This window comes from Vipera berus (genome assembly GCF_964194415.1).
Source record: "Vipera berus genome assembly, chromosome: 1".
In the NCBI taxonomy this organism is placed as follows: domain Eukaryota; kingdom Metazoa; phylum Chordata; class Lepidosauria; order Squamata; family Viperidae; genus Vipera; species Vipera berus.
The window spans coordinates 176,642,223-176,660,209 of record NC_138202.1 but is presented as its reverse complement, the minus strand read 5'-3'; the positions used below and the strand labels follow the sequence as shown (position 1 = coordinate 176,660,209).

Sequence of the window (17,987 nt, the reverse complement as noted above, 5' to 3'; positions counted from 1 at the left end):
TCTTTGGTTTAGTTTAGAATAACAAACATACTTCTCTCTCCCCTTTCCAAAATCCCAACCCTAAAAAAGGTAGTGAAAAAGGAAAGCACAAAACTAGAACAAAGCAAAAACACTGTAATGATTGTAGAAATACATATCCTGTCTATATCTAAATATACATTATTGTTGACTTCAGTTTTAATATTTGGTTTCCAAGTGAACAGACTACTTCAGCCTCAGTGTGCTCCCACTGCTTAAACCCTTTAGAGTTTGTGGTCATCCTTCTGACCATTGCAAATTCATTTACCTGCTGAATGTAGAGTGTGGTCATTGTAATCACATGGTTAATATAGGAACAAGTCCCAATCTCTTCCACATTATCTAAGTTTCTGAAACAGAATGAAACATGTAAGAGGTGAAGCAACTGTATGATAGAAGAGGACTGATGGAAAGGAATATCTATAGAGATTTCCAAAATTATTCTTACACAAATGTTTAAATATCCCAAAATGCAAACTATGAGAGGCTACATGTTTTAAAATCTCACTTTTCTCTGTAATGTAGTCTCAAAATAATTCAGAGTAGTAAAGTAGATAGATTTGGACAATGACAATGTATAAACCTAGAAACCTTGATATAGCAAATGTATTAATATCAGAATGACCAGTTAGCTATATTTTCAATAGCTGAGGCCACATGTTATGCTAACCACAATATAGTTACTTCTGGCTTAGAATAATATATTATTTTACCTTTGAAAACAACTTATAGCTTAACATGAGCTAATATGAGTTGGTTACAATTATGCCTTCTTCAACAACCCACAGATAAATCAAATCATGACTGAACATGATTTTTAAAAATATGTATTTATTTTGATTGAACATAGCCGGGGTCCTATCAACTTGGGCTGTTCGCAATATAAAAACAAATATACAATCCAAATAAAAGCATAGGAATTTTGATAATGTGAAATTCAGTTACCATAGATATAGCCAATGTTGTAACTCCCAGACTAATTTGATACTATACTTCCAAGGGAGAAAAAGAGATAGAGGGGAGAAAAAAAATATGAGAAGAATACAGAAAGAGAGAGGATTGAGCAGGTACATTCGAAAATCAGTAAACAAAAAATCAAAAGAAAAGTAACGGAAATAGAATCAGGGATCTCTTTCTTGACACTCTCCAGTGTATTTTGAAAAAACAATTCAGTGAAAAAAGATACCGGCAAAGAATGATGAAGAACTTGACTAGGAGAAGCGTCAGTGCTTGTTGTGGCTCTTCCAACCCTTCTGACAATTTCTGAACACAATGCAGCAGCTGGAGCCTCAAAACCTGAAGAATGTTATCAGGAAGCAGAGATATTCCAGGGGGAATGTCATCCACCCTAAAATAAAGCCAGGAAATATGAGAGGCAAAAAGCAACAGTCATTTTGACATAATTATTTATATTTATTTATAATGAGACTTGTATGCCGCCCTATCTCCCGAAGGACTCAGGGCGGCTAACAACAATAAAATACAAATAAATACAAATATTAAAAAGAATTAAATTACGTCAAAGTCCCACTAAAACCAATAAAAACATTTAAAATCATAATTAAAAACCCCATTATCATCAGTCCAGGTCGGCCTGTTGGAAAAGATATGTCTTAAGGTCACGGCGAAAGGACCGAAGGTCTGGGGCCATCCGGAGCTCCTGGGGGTGTTGATTCCACCAAGCAGGTGCCCCAACAGAGAAGGCCCTCCCCCTGGGGGTCACCAGCCGACATTGTCTGTCCGACGGCACCTTGAGGAGGCCCTCTCTGTGTGAGCGCACAGGGCGATGGGAAAACGTTCCTGGCAGCAGACGGTCCTGCAAATATCCCGGGCCTAAGCTTTGGAACTTCTTAGCTACAACTCTATTTTCTCCAGGTACCATCTGCCTGCAGGACAAGGTCTCTCAAGAGATTTAAAAAAGTTGGGGTAGAAAAAGATGACCTTAGTGGCAACCTCCTCATCGCGCAACAGCTTTCCCCCTGAAGGAAGACTGGCTCCCACACTTCTATGCTTTAGGAAAAAAACAAACCTAAACCAAACTGAAGCATAGAACCAAAAGTCTGGCCTGATTCAGAGTAAAGACTGATTGACTCCTAGAATTAGGCTGAGTCTCTGAAGAACTGTGAATTCAGGCTGGTATTCATAATGGTATGTTTTTAAAATCTATATTCCATATTTGGAAGCCCAGTAAAAGAAAAAAGCAGAGAATTTGCCCAACTTAGCAGGGAACAGCGGGGGCATTTTTTGTCAGAATTCCAGTTTATTCCTTCATACCAGGTGCTTGTTCTTTTAACAGATATTTAGATATTTATTTTAATATCCCTTGGCAAAAATATTCCAGTTTCTCAGTGCTAAGCCACCTGTCATATTCCTAATAGTGGCATACTTAAATAATAATAATAATAAGACTCAAACTTAAGCACATTTGATGATTGGAAATACACGGAGGACTACAGAAACAGAAAAGAATTAAGGAAATTCTTCCAGTATTGCACAGTTCTATTATTCCTCTCAAGATTTTCCTCAATTACCAGATCTACCTGGTAATTAAGAGCAATTAAAGTATAACACTAGATTCCTCATGATTAGCTAACCTCTAAACAAAAAGCTTGCTGTGGATTATTGCCTTTCCATGATTGCTTTATATGGAATCAGATTCCGAAACTGAGATAAGCATCTCTATTATTAGAGTCACCTTAGTAGCTGGCATGCCTTCTGTTTAACACAGTAATTGGGGGAAAATAATCTGACATATTCTTATTTCCTGCCCAATAGAAAACTCTCCCCTGCAGTAAGGCAAACAGGTAGGAAGATTTTACCTCTTCAGATATAAGTAAAACAATGTGTCAAAGGAACTTTGGAATATACAAAGGAGGAGAGGAGATTAATCTTTCATGTTGCACCAGCACAGTTGCCAAGAAACTGACTGTAATATAGAGTGCTTGGCTTTCCCTTAAAAGAGAAGCAAAGCACCATGGTGATTTCGGTCCATACCACAGTTGTCAAACTTGATCGTGTCACATGATGTACCGTGACATATCGCAACGTTTTTTGCCTTTGCAGAGCCAGGGTGGACGTGGCCTGCACGTGACGCATTTGGCCCGTGGGCCGCCAGTTTGACACCCCTGCTCTATATGTTCCTTACAAGCCTGCATCTCTGAATAACATTCTTCCTGTAATATAATATCAGCCTCGTCTGTTGAGTTACCTTGAGAAAAAAATGGGGTGAGGAAAAAAATATTAGGAGAATGCCTACAAGAAGGGGTGCCCTGCAGTCAACTGGCTTCATCCTATGTTTTTCAAATGTAATGGTCAAGAATAACCCCACAGAATCATAGAACATGGACCACTCAGTCCTGTCCCTTCCCAGGACAAACCCCCAACCTAAAATATTTTTGATGGGCAGCTGTCTAGCCCCTATTTAAACTTGTCCACTGAACATTGTTCAATGTCTCCTTTAATAGCTAGTTCCCCTGTTGAAATACTTTTACTATGAGAAAGTTTCTTCAACTCTTCAACTGGAATCTTCTGTAATTTAAGATTTTTCCACATCCTGAAAAAATAACAGGATCTTCTTCTCTTGTTACATTCTTTCAGTTGCTTAACAAGTGCTGTAACATCACCCCAATCATCTTTTCTCAAGGATCAACAGTTCCTTGTATATCCCCTTGTCCTTTGCACTTGTTTCAGTTTCTTTAAAGTGGGGTGCTTTAAATTAGACACAGCAACTTAAGATGGAGGTCTGACTAATGAAGAATATAGTGGAACTATTGCTTTCCATATTTTGGGAACTTTACTGATGAAGCCTAAAATTGCCTTTACCCAATCCATTCACACAGCTGACCCATTATCAACTTGTGGTCAACCATAATTTCAGTTCCTTTATATCCATATTATTACCCAAGTCAAGTTTCCCCCATCCTATACTTATGGAACATTTATTTTATAATACTCTATTTGCCTTTATAAAAAATTGCACCCATTATGCGCAAAAAGAAGAGATTACCAGGCATCCGATATTATTTTTAAAAAATAAAAGGTAAAGGTTCCCCCACACATGCGTGCTAGTCGTTTCCGACTCTAGGGGCCGGTGCTCATCTCCGTTTCAAAGCTGAAGAGCCAGCGCATGTCCGAGGACGTCTCCGTGGTCATGTGGCCGGCATGACTAGACGCCAGAGGCGCATGGAACGCTGTTACCTTCCCACCGTAGTGGTCCCTATTTTTCTACTTGCATTTTTACGTGCTTTCGAACTGCTAGGTTGGCAGAAGCTGGGACGAGTAACAGGCGCTCACTCTGCTACGTGGCGCTCGGGATTCGACCTGCCAAACTGCCGACCTTCTGATCGACAAGTTCAGCGTCCTAACCCACTGAGCCACCACGTCCCTTACATTTTTAAAAAAATACACAACCATTTTTAGCAATCCACATCCTCCATTTCAAACATACACCCCATAAAATATGTTATTTTAGGGAAGCAATTTTACACCATAACAATCTTCAACTTTATTTCCCTAGATATTTTCTCTTATCAATCAGTTAAGTTCAATCTTGTCAATAACATCAGAGCAAAACTCTTGATTTTATACTGAACAGTTAAACAGCACTGCTGCTAATCTACAGATTGTATACTTTCTCCCTTTTAATATTTTGTTATGCTGATACCTAAAAATACTATTAGTTAAGATATGATAAAACAATTCAGGCTTAATCTTATCAACCATAAAGTAAACATCCAAACTGATTTGTAGGTCTTCAAAATTACTATTATTTTAAGAATATGTTAAAATTAATATTAAGGCACAACTGAAGAATTCTGTGACCAGGAGACTGTAACTAATGATCCACTAAATGCTCTATTCAGTCCAATGTCTAAAGTTGATTCAAATAATGTACTCTGTGTTGGTTGTGCTGATAGGAGTTTCTTCAACAAAATGTTACTAATCTTCATCCTACATTCAGTATCCTGTTTTCACTTGAGTCAATTTGAGTCAAACTTGAGTCAAACAATGAAAATCCATCCATGATTATCAGGCTACACCCTGATTATTCAGTGATGCAAACTGGTAATTTTAGAATTAAGACTTCATGGTCTCAGACACTCTGTGTGTAGATGGACTACAGTTGTGCTGCATTTGAGGACATTCCTGATCACTCTACTGGGGACCAGATTTCTGTCCCAACTGCCACATAACTCCACATCTTTACCAATGAGTAAGCTCCACTAGAGACCACAAGGACTGACCTTTGAACAAGCACACAAGGAATTCATGCTGCTAAGAGAATGCATTATCTTAGGCTAAGTAAGTACATTCAAAAAGCACATTCCAAGGTCATTTCCTGGTTTAAAGCAAACAAGAATGTTTACTTGACTCTATAATTTAACAGCTCAAAACCCATTTTTGAAGAATGTAAGCTAGGACAAGAAATACCAGTGTGGAACAAAGGGAGAATATCCTAATGTAAAATAAAGTTGATGAATACCACAACTTTAGCTTGGGGCACTACTGATTTTGATCATTTTGCTGACAAAATGACCTGTAAGATATGAGATGAAACAGACTGGAAATTTTGTGTTTCAGGTTCCAAGTATACTTTGGAGAAGAACAACAGCTTAGGTCTTCAGGCCATGTGATGTTTGTGCACTTTGTGTGCGTCGGGATCAACATACAGGAGGCCACGTGCTATCATTTGTATCTCCAAATCTGGGGATAGTATATTGATGCACATGTGCAACACTCCTTCCCCGAAACTAAATTTGTCAACCAAAAGAAAGTCTTGCTCTCCTGCAGGTCTTCTGCATAGAAAAATCAGCAGCTAAGTTTCAAATTTTGGCAGCATTCTTCCATTTACTGCTGCTTCACATTTTAGATTTGCACGTATGCATGAATGTCCATGGAGGGAGGAGTTAAATCTCCAAGTTCATTGTCATGGTAAAAACTCTACCCCTTTTGTACATATGGCAATGTTTATCTATGTACAATTCAATCATGATACTAATCCACCACCTTGAAGATTTTATCCACTTACATCACGGTCTCTCTCTCTCTCTCTCTCTCTCTCTCTCTCTCTCTCTCTCTCTCTCTCTCTCTCTCTGTGTGTGTGTGTGTGTGTGTGTCTTTGTGTGTAAGCACACTGAATCAGAATACAGGTGGAAGGGACCTTAGAGATCTTCTAGTCAGTCACCTGCTCAAGCAGGAGACCCTATACCATTTCAGACAAGTGACTGACCAGTCTCTTCTTAAACTCATTTTCACATGAGTTCTTCAAGACAAGTTAATATAAAATATGATTCAAAGAGATAACAAAGTTAAGATTAGAGCAGCTTGCATTTTCCATTAAATGGTGAGGAAAAAATTAAATAAGCACAAAATGTGGGGACATTATATATTTTATACATTTTATCAGGATTAAGAGTTGACCATCAGATAAAAAGATGTGCTGACTTCTTCACTTTGATTTGTGCATTCATTACAGTATGTATTTGCTTATTATACTTGATAAAAGTATTATCACAAATATTTTATATCTATTTAGCCATATTATATATCAGATCAAATCAGATCTATTTCAACATACCGAGTGGGCAGTTTTTCAAAGTCCACATCCAGAAACTGTTCATAGCTAGAAACAAAACTGTCCAACCAGAGCTTCAAGTAGTCTGGATCTTTCTGTGAAGAAAAACAGACTGGTTTAATACATTGTTGTTGTTTTTTAATCCCAGAAATATTTTAAAATGTTTTTGTACGTCGCTTGCCAGTATACTCCTTCTGTAGTTCTGACATGACTAATTTAGATGTTTCTCATTTAATCATCAATTCAGATATTATATGTTCATGAAGTCATGAATTCAGCTCAACTTAAAGGAAACTTTATGTTTTATCCAACTGAATGGAAAAAGAGAAGCTGTTTACTAAATTGAGAAAACCCTGTTCCAACCAATCATTTAAACAAGACTGGAGAGTAAAGAGAAAGGCACAGGTATCAGTGGTAGGGTGTGTACATTCAAAAGACACAGGTTTTATACCTATCACCTAAAGTAGCTTACAGAAAACTAATTGGAAAAGACTTGGATATCAGAGAGCTACAGCCAGCACATACTGAGTGAGATGGATCAAAGATTTGATTCACTGGTCTGCTTCATAAAACAAATCTGGCAACAAAGCGATGTGTTTCAGTCTGGCTTTATAGGTTACACAAACTTAGCTTCTGCAGTCTGCACTAAATCAGTGACTATAGTTTGCTTAATAAATTATGATTAAACCTTGTGAAATCTAAATCAAACAAGTGTAAGTAACTATAGGTTTAAGATATCCTTCAACATTGGATCAAGGCATTACACAATTAGTTTATTTTAAAAAGTCACAGCACATTCTCAAGCCACTGAGTTTCTTCTCTACAATAATTTTATTCTGATTATTGCAATTATTGGGATAAGCAGTCTCACGGAAATAAGTATAGATTTTGCAATTCCAACTATCAATATTTTGTAAACACAAGCGAATTTGTCTTTTCTACAGAGCTTCTGAGAGTCATGTGCTATGAAATCCTTCTTCTGAATACCTTGGCATCATCAACTAAACAACTTGCAACATGAATTAGGAAAAAAAGTTCCGAAAACAGAATAGCACAGTGATTTTTTTTCCTGTTGGGGGATTTAGCTACTGGTAAAAAGTGGACACACTTTCAGTATCTATGGAAATAAAGAATCTTTCCCAAAACCAGGAATATGAGAAGACATTAAAACTTTATTCCAAAGCAAAAACATATATTGAAAAATCAGACTGGGAGGGTGACTCAGTTTCAGAGTAAATAGGCATCCATCACTAGACTCTTGTATTATTTTTAAAACATTTCTATCCTTTCCAGATGACAAATCAGCATATACCCCAACGTGGCAATAGCAAACATGCCAACTCAGAGAGTTAGAAACTTGTCTACATTACAATGTCTTCTCCCAAGAAAAGCCAGTGATGCAAGTGATTAAGCTGCTGTCTTGTTTTTGCTGTAAGTTTTCCTGGTTTTGACATCACAAACCTCTCCATTTAAAGGAAACAGCTATGAGGTTTAGTTGTTCTATTCTTTATTATGTAGCTCCAAAGTTAATTACGTTGCTCCAGCAAAAAGGGCATTGAATTATTTTATTATCATGGAAAGCAGTCCGGAGAAAGCCAGTTTGGGCTACAGACTTAAGATATCAAGCTAGAACAGCAACAGCACTTAGACTTATATACTGCTTCACAGTGCTTTACAGCCCTCTCTAAGCAGTTTATAGAGTCAGCATATTGCCTCCAACAGTCTGGGTCCTCATTTTATTGACCTCGGAAGGATGTAAGGCTGAGTCAACCTAGAAATCAGGGACTGTAAGTTCTAGTCCCGCCTTAGGCACAATGCCAGTGACCTTGGGCCAGTCACTCTCTCTTAGCCCTAGAATACAGACAATGGCAAATCATTTCTGAAAAAGCTTGCCAAGAAAACTGCAGGGACGTTTTGTCCAAGCAGCTCCAAGAATTGGACACAAGTGAACAGAAGAAAAAATGTAGGCAAGACAGGTTTTAAAAATTGTTTTATCCTCTATTGAAAGGCAATGAATAACTGCTGTTTTTGCAGTACTTCTAATTTACCAGAAGGCAGGGAATAATTGGCACCATATTTCACTACTATAGGGGCTTTTTTTTCTTCATTCAGGCAGAACACACCCACATCTATTTATATAGTGCCATTTGTATACAACGCAAAAGGATAGATGCCCCAAGAAATTTACAATCTAAAATGCAAGTCTTCCTCATTAAATCTTCCAGTTCCCATGATCCACAAATTAATGTTGAAGAAGCGAGAAGTCATAAGGCATGACAAGTAGAAATGTTTGGTTAACTTTGAGCAAACTTAACAAGATATAATGTTAAAAGGCCTTGTTTAAGTAAAACAGAAACAAACTAGACTGAACACATGTGAAAAAAAATTAACAATCATTTCAAAATATTTTAACAATCAATTGCTAAGTAATTTTTTTCCTTGAAGCTTTTCTTAGAATTATTCAATATGTAGGGTTCTAATCAGATTTGCTAGTGCCACCTAAAATCAGACACATTATAATCACCTTTCATAGAAGCAAAACCTAATTCAGTATAGCTAGTAGCCAAATTTAAAAACACATAATCATCACCATCATCCTTTACAACAAAGACATGTAAAACATAAGTTAAAACAATTCACTTACAATCCCAAAATAGCATTACGGTATATGAAAAACAGCACATGTGAGTAAAATAAAAACAAAATCCCTCAAATAAAAATGAATACAACAATTGTGTTTAAAAGAGAAGTACAGCTCAAGTTTCAAACAACAAATTAAACCATGATCGCATGAAATCATATTGCTCAGTCTCCCTTTGAGCCAAGAAAGAGGTCATTCAAAGGCTGAGGACTCAAGAAAACCATAGTTCACCTTTATCTTTAAACTGAATTACAGTTTGAGCATAACTGTTTCAGATATGTCTCTGGTGCACATATGGACAACTAAAAGGAGGAAGGAATTTGATGAGCATAAACAGGGAAGTAAGTTATCTGTAAATTCCTTCTGTGTTTTATTACTTACTGTAAATATAGTTTTCCACAGATATAATGTGGAACACTCTGTGTTTTTATTGTTGTAATCACCTTCAGAGTTAGTACAAAGACAAAGGTAGGACACTCATTTGACTAATATCAAGGAGATTAATATTAGATTCCAGTTCCCACCTGAGCTGAGGATTTTTTTTCCCATTCAACCTGCACCACCACCCCACAAGTTGCTAAAGACAGAGACAGAACTTTCAGTCACTGAGCAATAAAAATACAATCAATAAATGAAAAACACAAAACTATCCCATAACAAGAATTGGCAATCATTAGCAACACTTACACATAAATAAGAAATTAAAAGATGCTTGCTCCTGAGGAGGAAAGCTATGACAAATCTAGACAGCATAATAAAAAGCAGAGACATCACCCTGCCAACAAAAGTGCATATAGTCAAGGCCATGTTTTTCCCAGTTGCAATGTATGGCTGTGAAACCTGGACCATAAGAAAGGCTGAGCGCCAAAGAATTGAGGCCTTTGAACTATGGTGCTGGAGAAGACTCCTGCGAGTCCCTTGGACTGCAAGGCGTTCAAACCGGTCAGTCCTAGAGGAGATCAACCCTGACTGCTCTTTAGAAGGCCAGATCCTGAAGTTGAAACTCAAATACTTTGGCCACCTAATGAGAAGGAAGGACTCACTGGAGAAGAGCCTAATGCTGGGAAAGATTGAGGGCAAGAGAAGAAGGGGTCAACAGAGAATGAGGTGGCTGGACGGAGTCACTGAAGCAGTAGGCGTGAGCTTAAATGGACTCCAGAAGATGGTAGAGGATAGGAAGGCCTGGAGGAACGTTGTCCATAGGGTCGCGCAGGGTCGGACACGACTTTGCAACTAACAACAACACATAAATAATTTTATTTTTAATTTTAATTTAAAGAAATAAATTCATCTTTATTATTTAACAGATAGTGCCCCAGAAATTTAAATAAAAGAGATGTAATCAACTCGTGGCAAATGTTCCCTGTATAATTGGCAATACAGAAGAACACAGGTTGTGGTGCTGCTGTGGTGGAGGGACCTCCAACTACACTACCTTGAACTCCTTGGAGAAAAATAGCATATAAATCTAACAAATGGACAAATAACTAAATAAGTCAAGAATGTGAGATAGGTGGGCATATAAATGAAATACATACATGCATTTCTAGGACTTCCATGCAGAGTTTCATTTATTAGCTGAACAGAATGGCCTCATGGCTGCCCACACAAATTCCTATACAGAATAAGTTGCAGGCAAGAAGAAGATTGGGACTCCAATTTCAATGCCTCCAAAATGACCTACTAGTACAAGTGGTCTTTGTTTAGTTTTGTATTAATTAAAACTGTTGGTTTTATAACACAAGCAACGTCAGGTAGAGTCGCTAGGCAGACGTTAATACTGCCACTATCTTTGATAGTTGCAAAACTCTTGCTAGTTTTCAGAAACTCCACAAAGGTTGAATACAGTACTGAAAGTCAAGAAACAAGGAAAACTCAGTAAAAATAGCTCACGGGAGACTCTAGGGACAAGCTATTTTACTGCTGAACTAAAAGTCCAAATGCTTCCTTTTTCCTTGTGAAGAAACAGAGTGGAAGGCCAAGCAAATCAATCCCTACCACATCTGAAGAACCAAAAAATTTAGGGTGTGTAGAGCATACTCTCTGGCAAACACAGCCGCTTGGGGTGTGTGTGAAAGCCCTAATAAGCAGGCATATACATAGAATGAAGGCTACTGCTAAGCTTGTAAGCCGCCCTGAGTCTTCGGAGAAGGGCGGGATATAAATGGAATTAAAATTAAAATTAAATTAAAAAAAATTAAATCAATGGTCACAGCCAACTGAGGGAGGCATTTTTTTCTTTGACTAGTGCCAGACCCAGCCCAGGGGAGTGTCACCAGAGTGTCTCATTTTGTCAATGACTAATCAATCAATCAGGTCATTATTATGACCACAGACCAGCAAAAATAACTTTTCAAAAGTAAGCTTATCAAATCTAAAGAAAAACTATATAAGTAGTCCTTGACTTACAACCACAATTGAGCCCAAAAATTCCCTTGCCAAGTGAGAGATTTGTTAAATGAGTTTTGCCCTATTTTACAACCTTGCCACAGCTGTTAAGTGAATCGCTTAATCATGTTAAGTAACAGGTTAAGTGAATCTGGCTTCCCCATTGATTTTGCTTGTCAAAAGGTCACAAAAGGAGATGGTTTCCTTCCTCAAGGGAAAAAAAATCAAGTTGCCTTTTGAAAAAGCACTTTTGAGTCACAAAAGGGGATCACACGATCCCAAGACACCGCAACCGTCATAAATATGAGTCAGTTGCCAAATGTCTGAATTTTGATCATGTGACCATGGGTATGTTGCAACAGTTGTAAGTGTGAAAAATGGTCTTAAGTCGCTTTTTTCAGTGCTGTTGTAACTTCAAGCAGTCACTAAATGAACTGTTGTAAGTCAAGAACTACCTGTATTTGTATGAGATTATTTTAAATGGAGTTTTAAAAGTCATTGCCTATGGAATAGTCTTGTAGAAGCTTGTCTTTGGAGTCAGAATGTCTTCTTCAATGTTCTGATTTTCAAGAGGGTTTTTCTAACACTTGAACCAACCTTCGAAATGCTAGGAAAAACGTTGTGCTACTAAGTCAAACCGAAAACAATTGTCGTTCATCATTTTTTGATCCACTGTGCCCAAGTGAATTTTTTAGCACACATACACAGCAAGAAACCAAGACAGGATTATTCTGTCATTCAGTTCACAAGTTTCCTGCATATATTTAATTATAAGGAGATAAATGCATAGCCCATGAACATGGATGCTGGTGGAAAAAAATGTCACACCCATCATGACTTTATTGCACAAATGATATGGATTATGTACGGCATATACCGGTAGTTTGTGTCATGATCACAAACTACAAATAGCAAGATGCATAATCAGTGTGGTTTGGATGATGGCATCATGATTGGTGAAATATAGTTGTGGTTTCTACCAGACGTTATGATCATGAATTTATCTAGTTGCTTTTAAAAACTACCTTAGCCCACAATTCTAACTATATACAATTTATTTAAAGCATTTCCATACTGCTTTAGCCAGAAATAAAATCCTAGAACAGCTTTACCACAAAATACTAATATGAGGATCCATTGCATAAAATGTAAAATACTTGAACAGAACAAAAATAAAACAGAATGAAAATAAAAAACACTTCCTTACAATTTTTATAATGACTGGTTGACAGATACAGTTTGGGTAGCCTGGAATATTAACACTAAGTGAGTTAAGGGAAGGGCAAAGATAAGATGTAAGCAAATTGATCTGCTTCTTTGTTCTCTATTGTGCGGTTTATTGAAGTGACTTGTCACTAAGCAACCATTTTGTGACAGTGAAACTAATTTTGAATATAAAATTTCCTAGGAGGATACATACTGTACATACGAAGCATTTTTACTACCTGATATCGATTGCCCTTAATATATTTGTATGATTTACTAGTACTAAAAAAAGAAAACTCTATTCTGACAACTCACTCAACACTACTCTCAAGCCAATCATTTCATGTCCCATGTGAGGCATAGATTCTGCTGGGAGATTTGTATCCAACTTACTTCTTCAGCAACTGGTTTATTTATTTATTTATTTCAAAGATAAAAGCAACTAACAGTATCTAGGAATTACCCAAAACAACTTCTACTTTTATTTTGACTTGAAAAGGAAAAAATGCACAAACAAGATATTTGCAATACAATTTAATGATCTCTAGACAATTTGTTTCACATCAGATTCTGACATTTTAGAAAGCAATAGCCTTAGGCCTTAGCAAAAGATTTATTTTGTATGAACAATATGCCATGCTAACCGAGATTTTTGGTTACCCAAAGCCAAATCCCAAAGTTATCCTCATGGCTCTCTCTTCTCCCCTCTACTAGAAATACAAATTCCTGTCTTTAATTTGTGTAGCGCTTAAAAAAAACCTGATTCCTGTCTTTAATTTGGATAATCTTGTGAGATCTGCCAGCTAAAGCAGTTCATCTCCCTTACCATACCACAGAAGGATGGGGAAGACCACCAGTTACTTTAAGTGGCTTTTAGACCTATATTTCCCAAAATTTTGAAGAATTACCCATATTATCTATTGAGCTTCAATCAGACCTGATACAAAGTTCAGCACAGTTTATTATCCTATCAGGAAGTGCTGACTATTATAAACAAAAACTGGATTAGCCAGTGGCTATTTTCGGTACAACATTCCACTCTCTAAGAGGAAAGATCTGTCACTTCTCAAATCAGAAATAAACCATTTTGCATCATAACTCCACCAATCATATTCAAGCCAAGTTTTAAAATGGTAGATAATGATTTCTAATCATTGTTTCAAAAGTCAGTGCTTTATTCAAAACTTTATATATTTCATGTATTGGAACGGTAACACTATTCCAATAAATTGGACAGTTACATTCCATGTAGATCTTGATTCTGCATGTAAAAGGTTGAGCCAATACAAAGTTTCCATCTTTGATAATCCCCACATTAAATTCTCATATTTCATTTGAACCTATGTTATCAGCAACAGCAGAGGAGAATCATGTTTAAGTTCCAACTCAGTTCTCAGATATTTTGAAATGAAGAAATAATTTTAAAAAAACTTTCCCAGACTTGCACATTTCAATCCAATTAAATTATTATAAAGCCTTCTAACCCCTTCATGGATTACTGCCTTGTCGTGGCGAAGGGGCTTGCGTAATTCAATGAAGCTATGAACTATGCCGTGCAGGGCCACCTAAGACGGAAAGGTCATAGCAGAGAGTTCTGACAAAACGTGATCCACTGGAGAAGGAAATGGCAACCCACTCCAGTATCTTTGCCATGAAAGTCCCTGATAATCACAATGAGGTGATCACTGGCCTCGAACCAGACATACTAGAATGTGAAGTGAAGTGGGCCTTAGAAAAGCTGAGCAACAACAAAGCTAGTGGAGGTGACAGTATTCCAGCTGAGCTATTCAAAATCTTAAAATACAATGCAGTAAAAGTGCTACACTCAATTTGCCAGCAAATTTGGAAAACTCAACAGTGGCCACAGGATTGGAAAAGTTCAGTTTACATTCCAATTCCAAAGAAAGGCAGTGCCAAAGAATGTTCAAACTATCGCACCATTGCACTCATTTCTCATGCTAGTTAAGTTATGCTTAAAATCCTACAAGCTAGACTCCAGCAGTATGTGGATTGAGAACTACCAGAAGTACAGGCAGGATTTTGAAGAGGCAGAGGAACTAGAGATCAAATTGCCAACATACGCTGGATCATGGAGAAAGCTAGAGAGTTCCAGAAAAACATCTACTTCTGCTTCATTGACTATGCCAGAGCCTTTGATTGTGTGGATCATAATAAACTGTGGCAAGTCCTTAAAGAGATGGGCATACCAGACCATCTTATTTGTCTCTTGAGAAACCTATATGCGGGCCAAGAAGCAACAGTGAGAACTGGACACGGAACCACTGATTGCTTCAAAATTGGGAAAGGAGTCCAGCAAGGCTGTATACTGTCACCCTGCCTGTTTAACCTATATGCAGAGCACATCATGAGAAAGGCAGGGCTAGATGAATCAAAAGTTGGAATTAAGATTGCCGGAAGAAATATCAACAACCTAAGATATGCAGATGATACTACTCTAATGGCAGAAAGTGAAGAAGAACTAAAGAGCCTCTTGTTGCAGGTGAAGAAGGAGAGTGCAAAAGTTGGGTTGAAACTTAACATTAAGAAAACCAAGATCATGGCATCCGGCCCTCTCAATTCCTGGCAAATAGATGGGGAAGAAATGGAGGTAGTCACATATTTTATTTTCCTGAGCTCCAAAATCACTGCAGATGGGGACTGCAGCCAAGAAATTAAAAGACGCTTGCTCCTGGGGAGGAAAGCCATGGCAAATCTAGACAGCACACTAAGAAGCAGAGACATCACCCTGCCAACAAAAGTGCATATAGTCAAGGCTATGTTCTTCCCAGTTGCAATGTATGGCAGTGAAAGCTGGACCATAAAAAAGGCTGAGCGCCAAAGAATTGAGGCCTTTGAGCTATGGTGCTGGAGAAGACTCCTGCGAGTCCCTTGGACTGCAAGACGATCAAACCGGTCAGTCGTAGAGATCAACCCTGACTGCTCTTTAGAAGGCCAGATCCTGAAGCTAAAACTCAAATACTTTGGCCACCTAATGAGAAGGAAGGACTTGTGGAGAAGAGCCTAATGCTGGGAAAGATTGAGGGCAAGAGAAGAAGGGGACGACAGAGAATGAGGTGCCTGGATGGAGTCACTGAAGCAGTAGGCGTGAGCTTAAATGGACTCCAGAAGATGGTAGAGGACAGGAAGGCCTGGAGGAACATTGTCCATAGGGTCGCGATGGGTCGGACATGACTTCGCAGCTAACAACAACAACAAAGCCTTCTAAAGAAATGCATTTTGGTAACAGGCAGTATCAGGCTGCTGGTATAGGCTTCTCCAGAGATAAAGGATCAACTCTGTTTAAGCCTATTCAGCATAGACCCCATTCACTGAAAGAGGAAAAGTTAATTATGAATCATTTGTTTCTGCTTAGAGAGAATTATGTACAACAGATGTAGTTTACATCCAATATACTGAATCTACTATGTGCAAACTAAGAGAAAGTTTGCTTTGTATGCTCAAATCCAGCTTTCTTGTAGTTGTTACAGTTATTTCTGTAATTTCATACTAACCTGAGTCTAAGTCAACTTGGTCTCCCTCGTCTCAAAAACAACTACCGTATGTTTTTGAGGTTTTTTTCCCCCCTTGAGCTATCCATATAAAAAAATCACAGCTTCATGAAAGTATCAGTAGCAAGGGGCTCCCAAGAGACTAGGATGATGGGAAAATTAGACTGTACAATTTGCCAAAAGCAATATGAAGCAATTCTATCTTCCAAGAAGTAGTAGCTCTATTACAGAAGAATTAGTCTTTAGCTAATGGAAATTTGAAACATATAGTCAAAGGTATTTTGTGTTTATTTCCTTGGAATCCTGACTAAGTATCTATAATTACACTTTAGATTATCTCTTTAAAAAACACTCAATTATGCTGAAGCAGTTTGATTTAAAGTTACAACTTCTTAAGTACGATTTTCCCCATCCTCAATGTGCTGTTTTGTATAAACCAGGAGACCATGAGGCATAGCGCCAGTTGGGTGACCTTGGGCCAATCACTTCACTCAGCCCTAGGCAAGTGGCAGTGGGAGTTTTGTATAATGGACTTTTAACCAACACAACATACCTGCACACTTTAAACCCAGGAATACATTAAGACCAATGCTTGTCCATCCCAAGGACAAAATACCCAGACACAAACAGAGCAATGTGCTATCTGTAATGCAATACAGTAAGACATATGCAGGCCAAAACCACCACCACACAAATGCATGGCACAACACAGGAGAACAAACTCATCAGGACAGGATTCGGCAATCCATCTGTATCTGTATCTTTTGAAGACAGCAAAGTTGGTATTCTGGACAGAGAGGACCACTGGTTTGAAAGAGGAGTCAAAGAGGCCATCTATATTAAAATTGGGGGTGGGATATGACACCACCTATCTCCTGTTTACAATGCAGTTTTCAGCAGTTCCAGAAAGTTCCGCACCTATTTACACTCTGATTCATTTGACCCTGAGACTACAGATAAACCCCCAAATTGCCTCAACAATTCTCAGAGAACTAACCCCTCAGAGTGCTAATGACCAGATGACTGCAAAGAATATAAATTCTTTCATTCCCCACTAGTCATTTAGAACTGAAGAAGCTTCTTGGATGAGAAGCCTTTTTAAAGGAAAAAAAAACCAAGAAAGTCCAGTTGCCTTTTAGAAAAAGCTCCTTTGGGACAACCATGACCTGGATGAATGAGAATCTCCAGAGACACTTTTGAGTGTCAAGAAAACTGACTGACTTTCCAGGCAGTCTGAAAGAAGAATCAGACATGAACAAAAGAAAAAAAACCCTAATCAATTAATTGTGCAAGGCAACTGTTAACTCATACATAAAATTTCCATGGTGATGAATGCATGAGAGCCCTCGTAGATATGCCTGACAAAGATCATCAAACAATGACAAAAGAAAGTTGAAGTGATTTAATGTTTATAGAATTCCTAGGAAAGAATGCTGGGGAGTATCCAAGCGAAGCATCAGCTGGGATCAATTATTCTGAGGCTTCCATTACAAGGACAGACTTTTCCAACCATCTGTGTCCGAATCCCTGCATCTTCCACTTACCTCTTCTACCTTTGAACAGCTCTCTTTCCCACAGCAGGTGGGTGAGAAGGATTGTGGATGACATGACTGAGCATAGGTCTTTCACTTCCCGAAGGAATTTTGGTGGG

At 38.0% G+C, this 17,987-nt stretch overlaps 1 protein-coding gene across 3 annotated transcripts in view; it reads right to left on the bottom strand.

Moving 5' to 3' along the window:
• Positions 1 to 17,987, bottom strand: part of NBEAL1 (neurobeachin like 1) — a gene marked incomplete at its 3' end in the record, with an annotated part of 103,728 nt that overhangs the window by 76,404 nt on the left and 9,337 nt on the right. For all 3 annotated transcript variants that reach the window (XM_081339542.1, XM_081339543.1, XM_081339541.1), the window contains exons 3-5: positions 6,596 to 6,687; positions 1,205 to 1,366; positions 287 to 368 (exon numbers count right to left, since the gene is read on the bottom strand). In XM_081339542.1, coding sequence (XP_081195668.1) covers positions 287 to 368; positions 1,205 to 1,366; positions 6,596 to 6,687 — 336 coding nt within the window. The remainder of the gene's footprint in view (positions 1 to 286; positions 369 to 1,204; positions 1,367 to 6,595; positions 6,688 to 17,987) is intronic.